At 43.1% G+C, this 17,597-nt stretch overlaps 1 protein-coding gene and 1 pseudogene across 1 annotated transcript in view; both read left to right on the top strand.

The window, feature by feature from the left end:
• The window catches only part of LOC110537812, a 27,325-nt gene continuing 9,728 nt past the window's right edge, over nt 1–17,597 (top strand). The window contains exons 1-8 of the mRNA XM_036961779.1: nt 1–131; nt 310–460; nt 584–834; nt 1,038–1,174; nt 1,379–1,480; nt 1,665–1,710; nt 8,793–9,372; nt 16,703–17,041. Coding sequence (XP_036817674.1) covers nt 92–131; nt 310–460; nt 584–834; nt 1,038–1,174; nt 1,379–1,480; nt 1,665–1,710; nt 8,793–9,372; nt 16,703–17,041 — 1,646 coding nt within the window. The 5' untranslated portion in view covers nt 1–91. The remainder of the gene's footprint in view (nt 132–309; nt 461–583; nt 835–1,037; nt 1,175–1,378; nt 1,481–1,664; nt 1,711–8,792; nt 9,373–16,702; nt 17,042–17,597) is intronic.
• On the top strand, nt 16,220–17,226 carry LOC110537837 (annotated as a pseudogene).

The following is a 17,597-nucleotide window of genomic DNA, read 5'->3' on the forward strand; positions in this document are numbered from 1 at the left end:
CAGTTCCATTAAACGGGGCGGCACACCCAAATCTGCATATATACCAGGGGTGCAGATTAACCCCTTTCATCGACAGGATCATACAGCAACCATGATTTCTCTGGTCTTCGTTCTGCTCATTGGAGCCGCTTGTGAGTATAATAATGACCATAGAAAAAGAACAGGACTGTGTAATGACACTAACATCACAAATGTGTTTTTTTGACGTTATTAAGAAATATGTTGTTGTTGTTTTATCATAGTGTTATGCTTTTCCATCTCAAAAGCTGAGGTAATATCGCTAAGAATGTGCCTGCTCTCTGTTTACAGTCGCCACGGAGGACGACAAGATCGTTGGAGGGTATGAGTGCAAGGCCTACTCCCAGCCCCACCAGGTGTCTCTGAACTCTGGGTACCACTTCTGTGGTGGCTCCTTGGTCAATGAGAACTGGGTTGTGTCTGCTGCTCACTGCTATGAGTCGTAAGTACACTCCCAAGTGAACTACTAGCAACATATTGAGTCAATAACAACTAGCAACAATTTGATAAGCTTAACTCTTGCGAAACTTGAACTCCACATTCACATGAACTCTCTCTCTTTCAGCCGTGTGGAGGTGCGTCTGGGCGAGCACAACATCAAGGTGACTGAGGGTAGCGAGCAGTTCATCTCTTCATCCCGCGTGATCCGTCACCCCAACTACAGCGCCTACAAACTCGACAATGACATCATGCTGATCAAGCTGAGCAAGCCCGCCACCCTCAACACCTACGTGCAGCCTGTTGCTCTGCCCAGCAGCTGTGCTCCCGCTGGCACCATGTGTACCGTCTCTGGATGGGGCAACACCATGAGCTCCAGTGAGTGCAGAACCTGGGTCAAAGGTTACATGTGCCAGTTGGTCATCTTCATGGTGACTGAGTGTGTTTACAGACATAGCAAATGTAGACCTATTATTAAAAACACTCATATCTAACTATAACTCGTTCTCCACCTTCTCCCTCCCTCCCTCCCTCCCTCCCTCCCTCCCTCCCTCCCTCCCTCCCTCCCTCCCTCCTTACAGCCGCTGACAAGAACAAGCTTCAGTGCCTGAACATCCCCATCCTGTCCTACAGCGACTGTAACAACTCCTACCCTGGCATGATCACCAACGCCATGTTCTGCGCTGGGTACCTGGAGGGAGGCAAGGACTCTTGCCAGGTACTTACCATGCTGACCTCAATTCAGTGGTTCCACTGATGACTTTAGATGTACTTTTTCAATTGATTAGAAATTGATAATGAAATAACCAATTCAAATCACTTGTCTCCCTTCTTTCTCTCTCTCTCTCTCTCTCTCTCTCTCTCCCTTCCTCTCTCTCTCGATCTCACAATCTTTCTCCCCTTCTTTATCTATCTCTCTCAGGGTGACTCCGGTGGCCCCGTGGTGTGCAATGGTGAGCTTCAGGGTGTTGTGTCCTGGGGTTACGGATGTGCTGAGCCCGGTAACCCCGGTGTCTACGCCAAGGTAAGACAGAAAACCGGTTTTCCTGTTGTGTTTCAGGAAAACATCAAAATACATACATCACTGTGATATCCCTTGGTTTCCTGAAGGAAAAAGACATTGTCTATAAAACATTGATTGATGGCTCTTATGTTGCCTCCCATTGAGTGTGTCCACTACTGTCTCCCTTCTTCTTCTCTTCCTCTAGGTGTGCATCTTTAATGACTGGCTGACCAGCACCATGGCCACCTACTAAGTCTGATCCTAGCTTCGGTCCTCCAGCATGGTCCCAGAACTCTACAACATCCTGTGCAGTTCAACATCTACCTTTTATACTGGAGATGAAATACTAATGACAAATAAAGCATTTAACATAATTTGAGTTACTGTGTCTATTCCCAAGGTATAAAACTATAAAAAATAAATATACTGTAGAAGGTACTTCTTACATGCATGCAGCATGTTCATGAATGTAGTAGTGCAATAGTATGTTCTGTATGTCATCAAAGGAGTTGATTACAAGTGGAATGTCTCAATTTGTGTTGGTTTATAAATGCTGTAATTATAACAGCTTAAGCACTTCTAATGTACATATACTGTAGGTGTTTTTAAGGCTTCAATAAACTATAAGGGATAAGTCCGAATACACAATGTATGCTGATAATATCAAGAAAGTATTGATCTTCAGTTGACCAATTAGAGTATGTTAAAAGAGGGTCCTACCAGTCCCATTTATTTTTGGCTATCAAGTATTCTAAGTGGGAACATATCAAACAAAACTTGGGTTGCAGATTCTCTGGCTCCACAGACTACTCTCTACAAATCATTAGGATTATGTTGATTCTTAATTTGGGTGAACTATCCATTTAACCTTGTAAACTGTTAGGAGGAATCATTTCTCACTATAAACATCTTTCTATTGGAAACGTCATAGACATGTTCATATTTTCCGTAAATCCATGTGGCAGCATTAATAATTGGTTTTATGGAGCTATGCCTGTGTAAATGCCAGAGAGAAGTGATCACTTGATGCATAAAAACAGTTACAACTTTGTATTTTCTCCAATGCTCCAATGAATCAAAATGAACTATATTCAGTGAAGAGTGCCTTTTGTCTACACATTTTAAATTGCTGCTACAGTATGCTGTTAACACATACTGTTGTGTATGTGTGTAACGGATTTCCTCCTCTTCGTCTGAGGAGGAGTAAGGATTGGACCAAAACGCAGTGTGGTTAGTGCCCATATTGATTTATTCAAAAACATAACTGAACACTGGAACAAAATAATAAACGTGAAATATACAAAACCGAAACAGTAACGTGTGGCCCAAACACTCACACGGAAACAAACACCCACACACCAAAAGTGAAAATTCTCAATCAGAGACAACTAACGACACCTGCCTCTGATTGAGAACCATACTAGGCCGAACACAAAAACCAATATAGAAAAACAAACAGACTGCCCACCCCAACTCACGCCCTGACCATACTAAAACAAATAATAAAATAACAAAACTATGGTCAGAACGTGACAGTACCCCCCCAAAGGTGCGGACTCCGGCCGCAAAACCTGAACCTATAGGGGAGGGTCTGGGTGGGCGTGTGGCCGCTCTGGCGCGGGACATGGACCCCACTTCACCACTGTTTTAGTCCGCCTCCTCAACCGCCCCCGTGGCCTCTTACGAGTGGCGACCCTCGCCGCCGACCTCCGACTGGGGACCCTAGCCATGGGTCCCGAATGGATGGGAGATTCCGGCAGCGCTGGACAGGCGGGAGACTCCGGCAGCGCCGGACAGGCGGGAGATTCCGGCAGCTCCGGAGTGAGGGTGTTTCTGGCATCGCCTGGCTGACTGACGGCTCTGGCGGCTCCAGGCTGACTGACGGCTCTGGTGGCTCCAGGCTGACTGACGGCTCTGGCGGCTCCTGGCTGACTGACGGCTCTGGCGGCTCCTGGCTGACTGACGGCTCTGGGGGCTCCTGGCTGGCGGCTCTGGCGGCTCCTGGCTGACTGACGGCTCTGGCGGCTCCTGGCTGACTTGCAGCTCGGGCGGCTCCTGGCTGACTGGCGGCTCCTGGCTGACTGGCAACTCTGGCGGCTCCTGGCTGACTGGCGACTCTGGCGGATCAGGACAGATGGGAGACTCTGGCGGATCAGGATAGACGGGAGACTCTGGTGGCTCAGGACAGACGGGAGACTCTCAGGACAGACGGGAGACTCTGGCAGCTCAGGACAGACGGGAGACTCTGGCGGCTCAGGACAGACGGGATACTCTGGCGGCTCAAGACAGACGGGAGACTCTGGCGGCTCAGGACAGACGGGAGACTCTGACAGCGCTGGGCAGGAGGAAGGCTCTGGCAGCGCTGGACAGGCGGGAGCACCTGTAGGGAGAAGACAGAGAGACAGCCTGGTGTGGGGGACTGCCACCGGAGGGCTAGTGCGTGGAGGTGGCACTGGATAGACTGGACCATGCAGGCGCACTGGAGCTCTTGAGCACCGAGCCTGCCCAACCTTACCTGGTTGAATGCTCCCCGTAGCCAGGCCAGTGCGGCGAGGTGGAATAGCCCGCACTGGGCTGTGCTGGCGAACCGGGGACACCAAGCATAAGGCTGGTGCCATGTACGCCGGCTCGAGGAGACGCACTGGAGCCCAGATGCGTAGAGCCGGCTTCATGGCACCTGGCTCGATGCCCACTCTAGCCCGGCCGATACGAGGAGCTGGAATGTACCGCACCGGGCTAAGCACACGCACCGGGGACACTGTGCGCTCCACAGCATAACACTCGCTCTCTGGTAAGCACGGGGAGTTGGCTCAGGTCTCCTACCTGACTTAGCCACACTCCCCATGTGCCACCCCCCAATACATTTTTGGGGCTGCCTCTCGGGCTTCCAGCCGCACTGCCGTGCTGCCTCCTCATACTATTGCTCTCCGCTTTCGCTGCCTCCAGCTCAGCTTTAGGGCGGCGATATTCCCCTGGCTGTGCCCAAGGTACCTTGCCATCCAAAATCTCCTCCCAAGTCCACGCTGCTTGGTCCTCTTGTGGTGGGTGTTTCTGTAACGGATTTCCTCCTCTTCATCTGAGGAGGAGTAAGGATTGGACCAAAACGCAGCGTGGTAAGTGTCCATATTGATTAATTCAAAAACACAACTAAACACTGGAACAAAATAATAAACGTGAAATATACAAAACCGAAACAGTACCGTGTGGCCCAAACACTCACACGGAAACAAACACCCACACACCAAAAGTGAAACCCAGGCTACCTACGTATGATTCTCAATCAGAGACAACTAACGACACCTGCCTCTGATTGAGAACCATACTAGGCCGAACACAAAAACCAACATAGAAAAACAAACATAGACTGCCCACCCCAACTCACGCCCTGACCATACTAAAACAAATAATAAAATAACAAAACTATGGTCAGAACGTGACAATGTGTTCAATAGTGTAAGGCGCCTTTAAGGGGGTTCGAAGGCTGGAACGTCAACTATAATGAAAGTTAAGATCAGACAGAGGCAGCATACAGGAGCGATAGAAAAAGTAACTTTAATCTCTATAAGCAACCACCATCTCAATCAGTTCACGTGACAGACAGGAATTTATAGACACAGGTCAGGCATTACCAATCAATGAGAATCAATTAGTAATCACACTTACAATAGCTTACTTGTAACCCATTTCACCAACAACTTAAAAACCCACTCATGTAGTAAAAACTCTAAGAGCTCTATTCAATTAGATCCGCTTTAGCAGACATCGGCATAGTGGTTGGTTGTTTTGGCGTTGTTGGAGGTGCAACTGCATTAAAGCTGTCAAATCCACAAGTGGCTCCCAGCCTAGTGGTTAGGATTTGGCTCTCTCACCGCCGCGTCCTGGGTCCGCTTCCTGGTCAGGGAACTGCTTTTTGGGGCTCCCGAGTGGTGTAGCAGTCTAAAGCACTGCATCTCAGTGCTTGATGTGTCACAACAGGCACTCTGGTTTGAATCCAGGCTGTATCACAACCGGCCGTGATTGGGAATCCCATAGGGCGGCGCACAATTGGCCCAGATTTGGCCAGTGTAGGCTGTCATTGTAAATAAAAATGTGTTCTTATCTGACTTGCATAGTTAAACCTGCATTTTTTAGACTACAGTAATTCCTTTACTGATTTTTCTTTAATTATGTTACCGATTTGGTTTTAATCACTTAATAATTCTTAAAAATGTACCCGCTCACAACAGTATCGCTAACGTAATGACTTGAAAGAATTGGTGAATTCATAAGAAGTATTACAGTCAAACGTGTTTAGAATTTTGACTCTTTGAGATCAGAAGGTGCCATTGGTAACATGAGTTATCCTTTTGAGTTTTTACACATTAATGATGTCGATGTACCTTGTCGATGTAAAGGAACTTTGAAAAGCCACTTTCAAAAGGCCCCAAACTGCACACTACACTACACACTACACAAGATAATTCTTTACATTACATTGCCCTTATTACTGTGTAATTACTCATGTAATTACACTGTATTAAGTATGAATAATTATTCATTATAAATTACTAATAATTATTAAGTATTGAAATTGTTACAGTGAGTTACAATGCACTTACAGCAGTGAGCCTAACCCCAACTTTAGCCCTAACCCTAACCCTAACCCCAACTACAATGCAAAGTACGTACAATGCAACAATGGTTAGTAATTATAATACGTGTTACACTGTAATTACAGGAATAATTACACAGTAAGAAGGGCACTGATATGTAAAGTGGAACCATCATATAAAACATACTGCATGTGATTTGCATATGAGTTCACATATAAAACATACTGCATGTGATTTGCATATGAGTTCACATATAAAACATACTGCATGTGATTTGCATATGAGTTCACATATAAAACATACTGCATGTGATTTGCATATGAGTTCACATATAAAACATACTGCATGTGATTTGCATATGAGTTCACATATAAAACATACTGCATGTGATTTGCATATGAGTTCACATATAAAACATACTGCATGTGATTTGCATATGAGTTCACATATAAAACATACTGCATGTGATTTGCATATGAGTTCACATATAAAACATACTGCATGTGATTTGCATATGAGTTCACATATAAAACATACTGCATGTGATTTGCATATGAGTTCACATATAAAACATAGTACATGTGATTTGCATATGAGGCCCGGCCCGAAATCAGAAAAAACATACCCTTTAGTGAGTCCATTAGCTGCTCCTCCCTGTCGCATGCTCTGCATGCGCTCTGCTCATGGTGGCTCTGTGTCTGTGACTATCAAGCAACAGCTCCGCTTGGGCTGCTCTGCACAATGAAGAGACATGAGAGAGCAGTTAGCTGTTAGCTACTTTCTGTCACACTACATTCTTATTTTCTGTGAAATAATCTCTCCTGTCTTATATTTGACGAAGTTGTTATGATCTTAGTGATGTGTCACTACAGTTATGATCTTAGTGAGATATGACAGTATTGCGCAGCACAGCACAAGCAAATGACTCAGCTTCGAAATCTTAGTGATCAATTTATTGATAAGCGAGCCCTGCCTGTACCCTAGCTTCGATGAAAAAACAGCCTTATGTCATGGCCTGTCCGGGTTGGAGTTGGGTAGCAGAGCTCTAGGAGTCATTCATCTGGCTAGTGTCGGACTTCTCACAGGCCTTATTAGACAGGAAGGGGATGTCCTCACACTGGAGTTTAAACAGGTTGGACACTGACAGAGACAGCCACACTTTCAGGACCCCCATCAGACCCCCAGTCTCATCGCATCCCATTTTACACCCAGTCTGCATTCACACCAGAGTCAGTGTATATGTTTCCCCATCCAGACACCACACACATGTCCCCGGCCTTGGGGCAGGCTGTGGGCAAGGCGATGGGCTTGACAAACTTGTTGAGAGTGACAGGGTGGGCCAGCTTCAACAGCATAATGTCGTGGTCCAGGGTCTGGTAGTCATAGCACTGGAGCTAGTAGATGGCGTCCACAGACAGAGATGATTTGTGAGTGAAAACAGGAGAGAATACATGAAACAGAAAGAAAAGATAATGCACTGACGGAGGAAGAGAGGCTTGAGGGAAAAGATAAGTGAATGTGACCTTAGTACTTACATAATCCAGCAGTGGGAGGCAACGATGATCCACTGGTCGTTGATGAGGGAGCCTCACACTCATAACCCCAACGATCCTATTATCCATAGGAGCTGCCACTGAGGGAAAGAAGGATAGGGAGGGGGGGTGAGATGAGAAAGAGAGAAGGATGGAGAGAGGGAGTAGTGTTCAGAAAGCATGACAGGAGGAAGGTGACAGAAGACAGAGAGATGCAGAGGTTAGAGTTAATGCTACAGTATATTATACAAGATGGGCAAATGGGGAGCATTAACCTTTCAGCAAGACAATAACCTACAACACAAGGCCAAATCTACACTGGAGTTGTTTACCAATAAGACAGTGAATGTTTCTGAGTGGCCAATTTACAGTTTTGACTTAAATCTGCTTGAAAATATATGGCAAGACTTGAAAATGGCTGTCTAGCCATGATTCCCAACATCTTGACAGAGCTTGAAGAATGTTGACAATAATAATGGGCTAATATTGCACAGTCCAGGTGTGTAAAGCTCTTATAGACTTAGCCAAGAAGATTCACAGCTGCTTCTATATTGTTAACTCAGGGAGCTGAATTCTTATGCAACAACTATATTATAGTTATACAATTTCTGTGAATCTTAAAAAAAAAACACGTTTTCTTCCACTTTGACATTACATAGTATTTTGGGTAGATTGTTGACAAAATAAATTATATCCATTTTAATCCCACTTTGTAACACAATAAAATGTTCCAAAGGGTATGAATACTTTTTCAAGGCACTGTAAATGCACTGTAATTTTATCTTTAAAACTGCTAAGTTTTCTCTCTGTCTCATGGCAAAATGTATAGAATTGCAGGAAATGTGCTTTAAAACGGCAACAAAAATCTGCTTTATAGCAAAACATGTAGAATTTGCTTGAAAACTGGAAAACTTTCTCTGCTGATGCCAAGAAGTAGACCTTTAAACTGTTCTTTCCCAGGGCCCAAAACTTTAGTCTGGCCATGTATTGCAGAATTCATAGTAAAAGTCATTGTATGCTATTTTTATTGCATTCTAAAGGAGTGGTGTTCTGATTATGAGGGGGTCCCTGGTGAATTTGCTAACTCAAAAGGGGTTCCCGGCCCCAAATAGTTTGAAAACCGCTGTACTTGACTATTGTATTGTGGTCGGCAATGTTGACAACAGAAAAATGAGACGGTAATTTAATTGAATCAAAACTTCTATGAAGATCCTGACATCATCAATGAAATTAAGAACTATGACAAGTTTACCCAATCAGAGAATGCAGCCAAGGTCAAGGAGGACCTGGATCTCCTAGAGAATGTGACACTTAACATCGCTGTGACAGGGAAAAGTGGGTCAGGAAAGTCCACTTTCGTTAACGCCTTACTTGGACTGGATGGGGACGAGGGAGCAGCAGAAACCAGAGTGATGGAGACCACCATGAAGGCCATTAGATGCTCCCACCCCACCATGACTAACGTGAAAATCTGGGACCTGCCTGGTATCGGCACCCCAAACTTTAAAGCAAAGAATTACCTGAAGGAGGTCAAGTTTGAAACCTACGACTTCTTCGTCATCATCGTCACTGAGAGGTTCAAAGAGAACAACATCATGCGGGCCTCAGAGATGAAGAAGATGTTCTACTTTGTCCGGTCGAAGATCGACAATGACATCCGAGCAGAGGCATGGAAGAAGAACTACAGGGAGGAAGATTTGCTCTCCAAGATCAGACATAATTGTGAGGAGAACCTGAAGACCGTAGGGAGCCCAAAAGTCTTCCTCATCTCCACCTTTGAGCTGGGGAAGTACAATTTCCAGCAGCTGCTTGACGCTCTCTCGAAAAAAAAAACTCCCAGAGCACAAGAGGTCAGCCTTGATCCAGTCTCTGCCGGTTTGCTCCAAAGTCATGATTGAAAAGAAGAGGAAGGAGCTTTTCAAAACTCCTTGCGTTGCAGCTGCTGCCACCTCAACCACAGCAGCCGTACCCATCCCTGGCTTCTCAGTGGTCTGTGAGGTTGGTATTATGCAGGCCTTCCTCTGCAGGCCCTTCATAGCCTTTGGACGAGATGAGACTCTCAGAACGTGTCAATAAGCCAGTGGGTGAACTGAGCTCAGCGATGAAGTCTCGCTTCGCTGGGGGAGTCGATGAGAAGGTGGTGGCTGGAATGCTGAGTACAACAGCTATGGTGGCAGCCAAGACCATCGAGGTTGTGTTGACTAGCATACCTGCCATTGGTAGGTTTGGATCAGTGGGGATTGCCTTTGCCACTACATTACACCTTCTGGACAAGGGATTAAAAGAGATGGTGGAGGATGCTAAAGCAATGCTCATGATGGCAGGTGTAGAAAGATGTAAAATTATCAAACTGAAAACACCTTGTTCTTCATGGATGCTATAATGGCTGCAAAAACATATCCTACAGGTCAAATGTCTAATCACTTTTGTTACCATGACAACCGAGTCAGGAACCCAAGGTTTGAGTTTGTTAACTTAGTTATAGCTTTGTTATTAGAATTAGCATCATTATTAGCATTAACATTTTGTTAGCTATAGCATTGTTGTTAGCATTATCATCGTAATTAGCTGTAGCACAATTATTAGCTATAGTGTTATTATTAGCATTTGTATCATCATTAGCATTAGCATTGTTGAGTGCAAAACAATGGATGCTATACATACATCTGTTATCAAAAATGTGTTAGCATTTTGATTTGTCTTTGTGACATCTTTTTTCCCCTGCTCTATACTCTTTATAATTGTCAGTATTTGATTGTACTAGTACCTAGCAGGTGAATGCTTGGGAAATGTAAAGTCGTCTATCAAAAACAATATGTGAGTTCATATTGAAGTAATGACATCTATTTTTATTTGAGATATTTTGTAATTGTATCTACACTGTCACATGCACAGGGTCGCAGATGTTGTTGCAGTGTTCAGTGAAATACTTAAGATTCGAGCTCCAACAGAGCAGGTGTGAATGAAACAATAAAAACAATAAAATACTAATTATACTGAACAAATATATAAACGCAACATGCAACAATTTCAAAAATTGTATTGAGTTACAGTTCATATAAGGAAATCAGTCAATTGAAATAAATTCATTAGGCCCTAATCTATGGATTTCACGTGACTGGGCAGGTGTGTAGCCATGGGTTGGCCTAGGAGGGCATAGGCCCACCCACTTGGGAGCCAGGCCCACCCACTGGGGAGCCAGGCCCAGCCAATCAGGATTAGTTTTTTGCCACAAAAGGGCTTTATTACAGACAGAAATACTCCTCCGTTTCATCAGCTGTCCGGGTGGTTGGTCTCAGATGATCCCGCAGGTAAAGAAGCCGGAAGTGGAGGTCCTGGGCTGGCGTGGTTACACGTTGTCTGTGGTTGTGAGGCCAGTTGGATGTACTGCCAAATTCTCTAAAACGACATTGGAGGTGGCTTATGGTAGAGAAATGAACATGAAATTATCTGGCAACAGCTCTGGTGGACATTCCTGCAGTCAGCATGCCAATTGCATGCTCCCTCAAAACCTGGAACTTGGAATTGTGGTGTGTGACAAAACTGTACATTTTATTGTCCCCAACACAATGTGCACCTGTGTAATGATCATGCTGTTTAATCAGTTTCTTGATATGCCACACCTGTCAGGTGGATGGATTATCTTGGCAAAGGAGAAATGCTCACTAACAGGGATGTAAACAATAATACGCTTTTTGTGCGTATGGAACATTTCTATAATCGTTTATCTCTGCTTGTGAAAAATGGGACCAACACTTTACATGGTGCATTTATATTTTTGTTCAGTATACATTTAGTTGAGATGCATAGCAAGCTGTGCAAGTGGACAAACCTTATGTAACCACATGGGCTATCTTCACTTCTTCTCTGCTCACATTTTAAACATTAGAATGGGAAAAAAATCAGAATTATAAATGCAAAAAGCCCACTTCTTTGAATACGTATGCCAATTAAATTGATAGATGTGACTGAATATAGGCCTATAGTATGGGCATCTCGGTTTTCTCAGTGTTTTGTCAGTACAGAACCTTTTTTATTTCTATATACTCGTTTTAAATATATGCAGTTCTGTCCTTGAGCTATTCTTATCTATTATTGTTCTGTATTATGTCATGGTTTATGTTTTCTTTGGGCCCCAGGATGAGTAGCTGCAGCTTTTGCAACAGCTAATGGAATCCTAATAAAATAACAATAACCACCACTCCAGACTGAGGTAGAGATGGGTCCGTAACTCAGAACAGACTATTAGAACAATTATACAGTACAGATTTACAGCAGTTATTTGGCTGGGTATGACATTATCAATTGCACATCAAATCAATCAATCAATCAAATGTATTTATAAAGCCCTTTTTACATCAGCTGATGTCACAAAGTGCTGTACAGAAACACAGCCTAAAACCCAAAACAGAAAGCAATGCAGATATAGAAGCACGGTGGCTAGGAAAAACTCCCTAGAAAGGCCGGAACCTAGGAAGAAACCTATAGAGGAACCAGGCTCTGAGGGGTGGCCAGTCCTCTTCTGGCTGTACCGGGTGGAGATTATAACAGAACATGGCCAAGATGTTCAAACGTTCATAGATGACCAGCAGGGTCAGATAATAATAATCCCAGTGGTTGTAGAGGGTGCAACAGGTCAGCAACTCAGGAGTAAATGTCAGTTGGCTTTTCATAGCCGATCATTCAGAGTTAGAGACAGCAGGTGCGATAGAGAGAGAGTCCAAAACAGCTGGTCCAGGACAAGGTAACACGTCCAGTGAACAGGTCAGGGTTCCATAGCCGCAGGCAGAACAGTTGAAATTGGAGCAGCAGCATGACCAGGTGGACTGGGGACAGCAAGGAGACATCAGGCCAGGTAATACTGAGGCATGGTCCTAGGGCTCCGGTCCTCCAAGAGAAAAGAGAGAGAGAGAGAGAGAGAGAGAGAGAGAGAGAGAGAGAGAGAGAGAGAGAGAGAAAGAGAAAGAGAGAAAAGAGAGAGAGATAGAATTAGATGGAGCATACTTAAATTCACACAGGACACTGGATAAGACACGAGAAATACTCCAGATATAACAGGCTGACCCTAGCCCCTCGACACATAAACTATTGCAGCATAAATACTGGAGGCTGAGACAGGAGCGGTCGGGAGACACTGTGGCCCTGGCCGACGATACCCCGGACAGGGCCAACAAGGCAGGATATAACCCCACCCACTTTGCCAAAGCACAGCCCCCACACCACTAGAGGGATATCTTCAACCACCAACCTACTACTGTGAGGTTCTGTGTTATACACTATAGCCCTTACCATATCATATGTGATGGAATATTATTTGCTGTTGGCTTGTGTGGGTATATGTGTTATGCAACAAAGCTGACTTGAGACATTGTTAACAGTTTCAGGGACATGGGCCTTTCTCATGATGGAAAAATACAGAATAACATGAAGACAGGAACTGTGCAATGAGTTGGGGGATGGGACAACAACTACAACGATTGACCGCTGGAGTGCCCGGGGGATGGGACCAGCTCTGCGCCAACAATCAACGATAGGCTGGGTGAGTCTAAACCACGCCCAGTCTCTACTCTGACATGCCGGCTCGGAAGCAGGAACTACTTCTCTCTTCAGAGTATATTATAATATCTTTGTCAGGAACAAGTCTGTTTGCCCTGCGAGGTGTGACAGAGAGCCCGTATATACGAAAATTGCATTTACCACTTATTGCTTAGCTAATAAAAAATACATAGCATACAATCGCTGACTCAGTGTCATACTTATCCTGATACCAGATTCGAATTGACACAACCCTAACACTACCCTGAGACAAGGCCGAGTATAGCCCACAAAGATCTACCCCATGGCATGAACCTGAGGCGGGTGCCGACCCGAACAGGAAGATCACGTCAGTGACTCAACCCACTCAAGTGACGATTGGAAGAGCGCCAGTAAGCCAGTGACAGCCCCCGTAATAGGGTTAGAGGCAGAGAATCCCAGTGGAGAGAGGGGAACCAGCCATCACGTGTTATGCATTCAACAGACAACAGCAACACTCAGTCCAGTCTTCTAAGGGCTTCATGAAACATAGTCCCATCATCTGACTCCACACTGAAATACTGAACTAAAAGTAGCAGTTAGCTAATTGCCAATGTCAGGTGGTCTGTAGCTCTCTCTTTTTTGTAAGAGTTAGCTAGCTTGTAAAGAAGCTAACTAAAAGTAGCCTACCTTTTCCTGTTTACAAAAATGTGCTCAAATCCTGAAACAACCTTATCTAGCTAGCCTACGGTTTATTATATGATTATTGCTTCACAAACGTATTTGAATTAAATAATACATTTTTATGAACCTTGCTCTTTGCCACTCCAACCTCGGCAACAATGCTGCAAAAATACTAATACTATCTACACCAAGCCATCGAGAGTAAACGGTGTCGGACGAGATAGCTAGCAATTTTTCTGACCATTCAGCAGCATCATTAATATTGATATAAATGTCAATGCAACAGCTAAAACAAATGAAAAGGCAGCTAGTTAGCTGTCATTTCAGAGTTAGATGTGACTGTGTTACACGGAACCCAAACCGGCTGCGTGCATGTGCCATCGTGCACCATCGTGCATAAATGTATTTTGTCCCCCTACACCAAACGCGATCACGACACGCAGGTTAAAATATCAAAACAAACTCAACCAATGTCATTAATTTGGGGAAAGGTTGAAAAGCATTAAACATGTATGGCAATGTAAGCTTGCACTTACTAGCTAATTTGTCCTATTTAGCTAGCTTGCTGTTGCTAGCTAATTTGTCCTGGGATATAAACATTGAGTTGTTATTTTACCTGATATGCACAAGGTCCTCTACTCCGACACACATAAAACGGCCAACCGAATCATTTCTAGTCATCTCTCCTCCTTCCAGGCTTTTTCATCTTTGAACTTATATGGTGATCGCATCTAAACTTTCATAGTATTACCACGACTACCTGCAAAACAGTTCGTCTTTCAATCACCCACGTGGGTATAACCAATGAGGAGATGGCACGTGGGTACCTGCTTCTATAAACCAATGAGGAGATGGGAGAAGCAGGACTTTCAGCGCGATCTGCGTCAGAAATAGAAAGGAGTTATATTTTAGCCCTTGGCGTCAGCAGATGCTCGTTGGCACTCGCAAGCAGTGTGGGGGCAATAATTGAATAACATGGATCACGCGACGTGTCCGGTCTGGTCAGCATGTTAGGTTTTCTCAGAAACCTCAAGATGTTTTGCCTTCACTGGGTTTATAAGTATATAGAACCTTCTTTAGTAAAGGGTTATTTAATCTTGTCAAATCAAATAAAAGTTTATTGGTTGCGTACACAGATGTGCAGATGCTATCGCAGGTGCAGCGAAATGCTTGTTCCTAGCTCCAACAGTGCAGTAATACCTTACAAAACACAAAACAATACACAAATAATCCAAAAAGTAAAAAGAAAGAAATATCGCCCAAAGAACCATGAAGTTTGCCAATGCATAAAACAATCCATAAAACAATGCATAAAACAATCCATAAAACAATCCATAAAACAATGCATAAAACAATCCATAAAACAATCCATAAAACAATCCATAAAACAATCCATAAAACAATCCATAAAACAATCCATAAAACAATCCATAAAACAATCCATAAAACAATGCATAAAACAATGCATAAAACAATCCATAAAACAATGCATAAAACAATCCATAAAACAATCCATAAAACAATCCATAAAACAATGCGTAAAACAATCCATAAAACAATCCATAAAACAATCCATAAAACAATCCATAAAACAATCCATAAAACAATGCATAAAACAATGCATAAAACAATCCATAAAACAATGCATAAAACAATCCATAAAACAATGCATAAAACAATCCATAAAACAATGCATAAAACAATCCATAAAACAATCCATAAAACAATCCATAAAACAATCCATAAAACAATCCATAAAACAATGCATAAAACTATCCATAAAACAATCCATAAAACAATCCATAAAACAATGCATAAAACAATCCATAAAACAATGCATAAAACAATCCATAAAACAATGCATAAAACAATGCATAAAACAATCCATAAAACAATCCATAAAACAATCCATAAAACAATCCATAAAACAATCCATAAAACAATCCATAAAACAATCCATAAAACAATGCATAAAACAATCCATAAAACAATCCATAAAACAATGCATAAAACAATCCATAAAACAATCCATAAAACAATCCATAAAACAATGCATAAAACAATCCATAAAACAATCCATAAAACAATCCATAAAACAATCCATAAAACAATCCATAAAACAATCCATAAAACAATCCATAAAACAATGCATAAAACAATCCATAAAACAATCCATAAAACAATCCATAAAACAATCCATAAAACAATCCATAAAACAATCCATAAAACAATGCATAAAACAATCCATAAAACAATCCATAAAACAATCCATAAAACAATCCATAAAACAATCCATAAAACAATCCATAAAACAATCCATAAAACAATGCATAAAACAATCCATAAAACAATGCATAAAACAATCCATAAAACAATCCATAAAACAATGCATAAAACAATCCATAAAACAATCCATAAAACAATCCATAAAACAATCCATAAAACAATCCATAAAACAATCCATAAAACAATGCATAAAACCCCAAATAACCCTTTTTTCTAAGATTGCACAATGCATCTATATTACATAAATGGATAGTTCCGCATGTGATGGATGTTTGTGTGTTATTAATTTAGCTAATTATGGGTTGTCAGGAGCAAGATGTCTGATGAAAACTTATATGAGGATCTTGACATCGTCAAGGAAATGAAGAACTACGACAAGTTTACCCCAACAGAAAATGCAGCCAAAGCAAAGGAGCACCTGGATCTGCTGGAGAACGTGACCCTTAACATTGCTGTGACAGGGGAGAGAGAGCAGGGCGGGAAAGTCCACCTTTGTTAATGCCTTACTTGGACAAAGGGGCAGTAGAAACTGGAGTTGACCAAGACCACAATGAAGCCCATTAGATACAGCCATCACACAGTGCCTAACGTGAAATTCTGGGACCTGCCTGGTACCGGCACCCCAAACATTAAAGCAAAGAAGTACCTGAAGGAGGAAAAACCTACAACTTCTTCATCATCATCGGCACAGTGAGGTTCAAAGAGAACAACATCATGCTGGCCAAAGAGATCCAGAATATGAAGAATATGTTTTACTTCGTCCGGTCGGGGATTGACAACGACAGCCGAGCTGAGGCATGGAAGAAGAACTACAGGGAGGAGGATTTGCTCTCCAAGATCAGACAGAATTGTGAGGAGAACCTGAAGACCATATGGAACCCCAAAGTTTTCCTCATCTCCACCTTTGAGCTTGGGAAGTACGATTTCCAGAAGTTAATCTACTCTCTGGAGGAAAACCTCTCAGAGCACAAGAGGTCTGCCTAATCCAGTCTCGGTTTGCTCAATAGTCATGATTGAGAAGAAGAGGAAATATCTTTTCCAAACCGCCTTTGCTGCAGCTGCTGGTGCCTCCACCACAGCAGCCGTACCCATCCCTGGCTTCTCAGTGGGCTGAGAGATTGGTGTTATGCAGGCCTTCTTCCACAAAGCCTTCATAACCTTTGGACTAGACTCAGAACGTGTCAACAAGCCAGTCGGTGAACTGAGCTCAGCAGTGAAGTCTCGCTTCACTGGTGGAGTTGATGAGAAGATGGTGGCTAGAATGATGTATATAGCAGTCATGGTGGCAGCCAAGGCTATCGAAGCTGTGTTGACCACTGTTGTTTTTAGTTTTGGTGCAATGGGGATTGCTTTTGCCACTACATTACACTTTCTGCACGAGGGAATAAAAGAGATGGTGGAGGATGCTAAAGCAGTGCTAATGGCGGCAGGCCTGGAATGACAAAAAATGGTCAGACTGAAAACACCCTGTTCTTCAAGGTGGATGTGGTTACAATGGCTTTACTTTAGATTTTCACAAGTCAAATGTCC

This window comes from Oncorhynchus mykiss, chromosome 2 (genome assembly GCF_013265735.2).
Source record: "Oncorhynchus mykiss isolate Arlee chromosome 2, USDA_OmykA_1.1, whole genome shotgun sequence".
Taxonomy (NCBI): domain Eukaryota; kingdom Metazoa; phylum Chordata; class Actinopteri; order Salmoniformes; family Salmonidae; genus Oncorhynchus; species Oncorhynchus mykiss.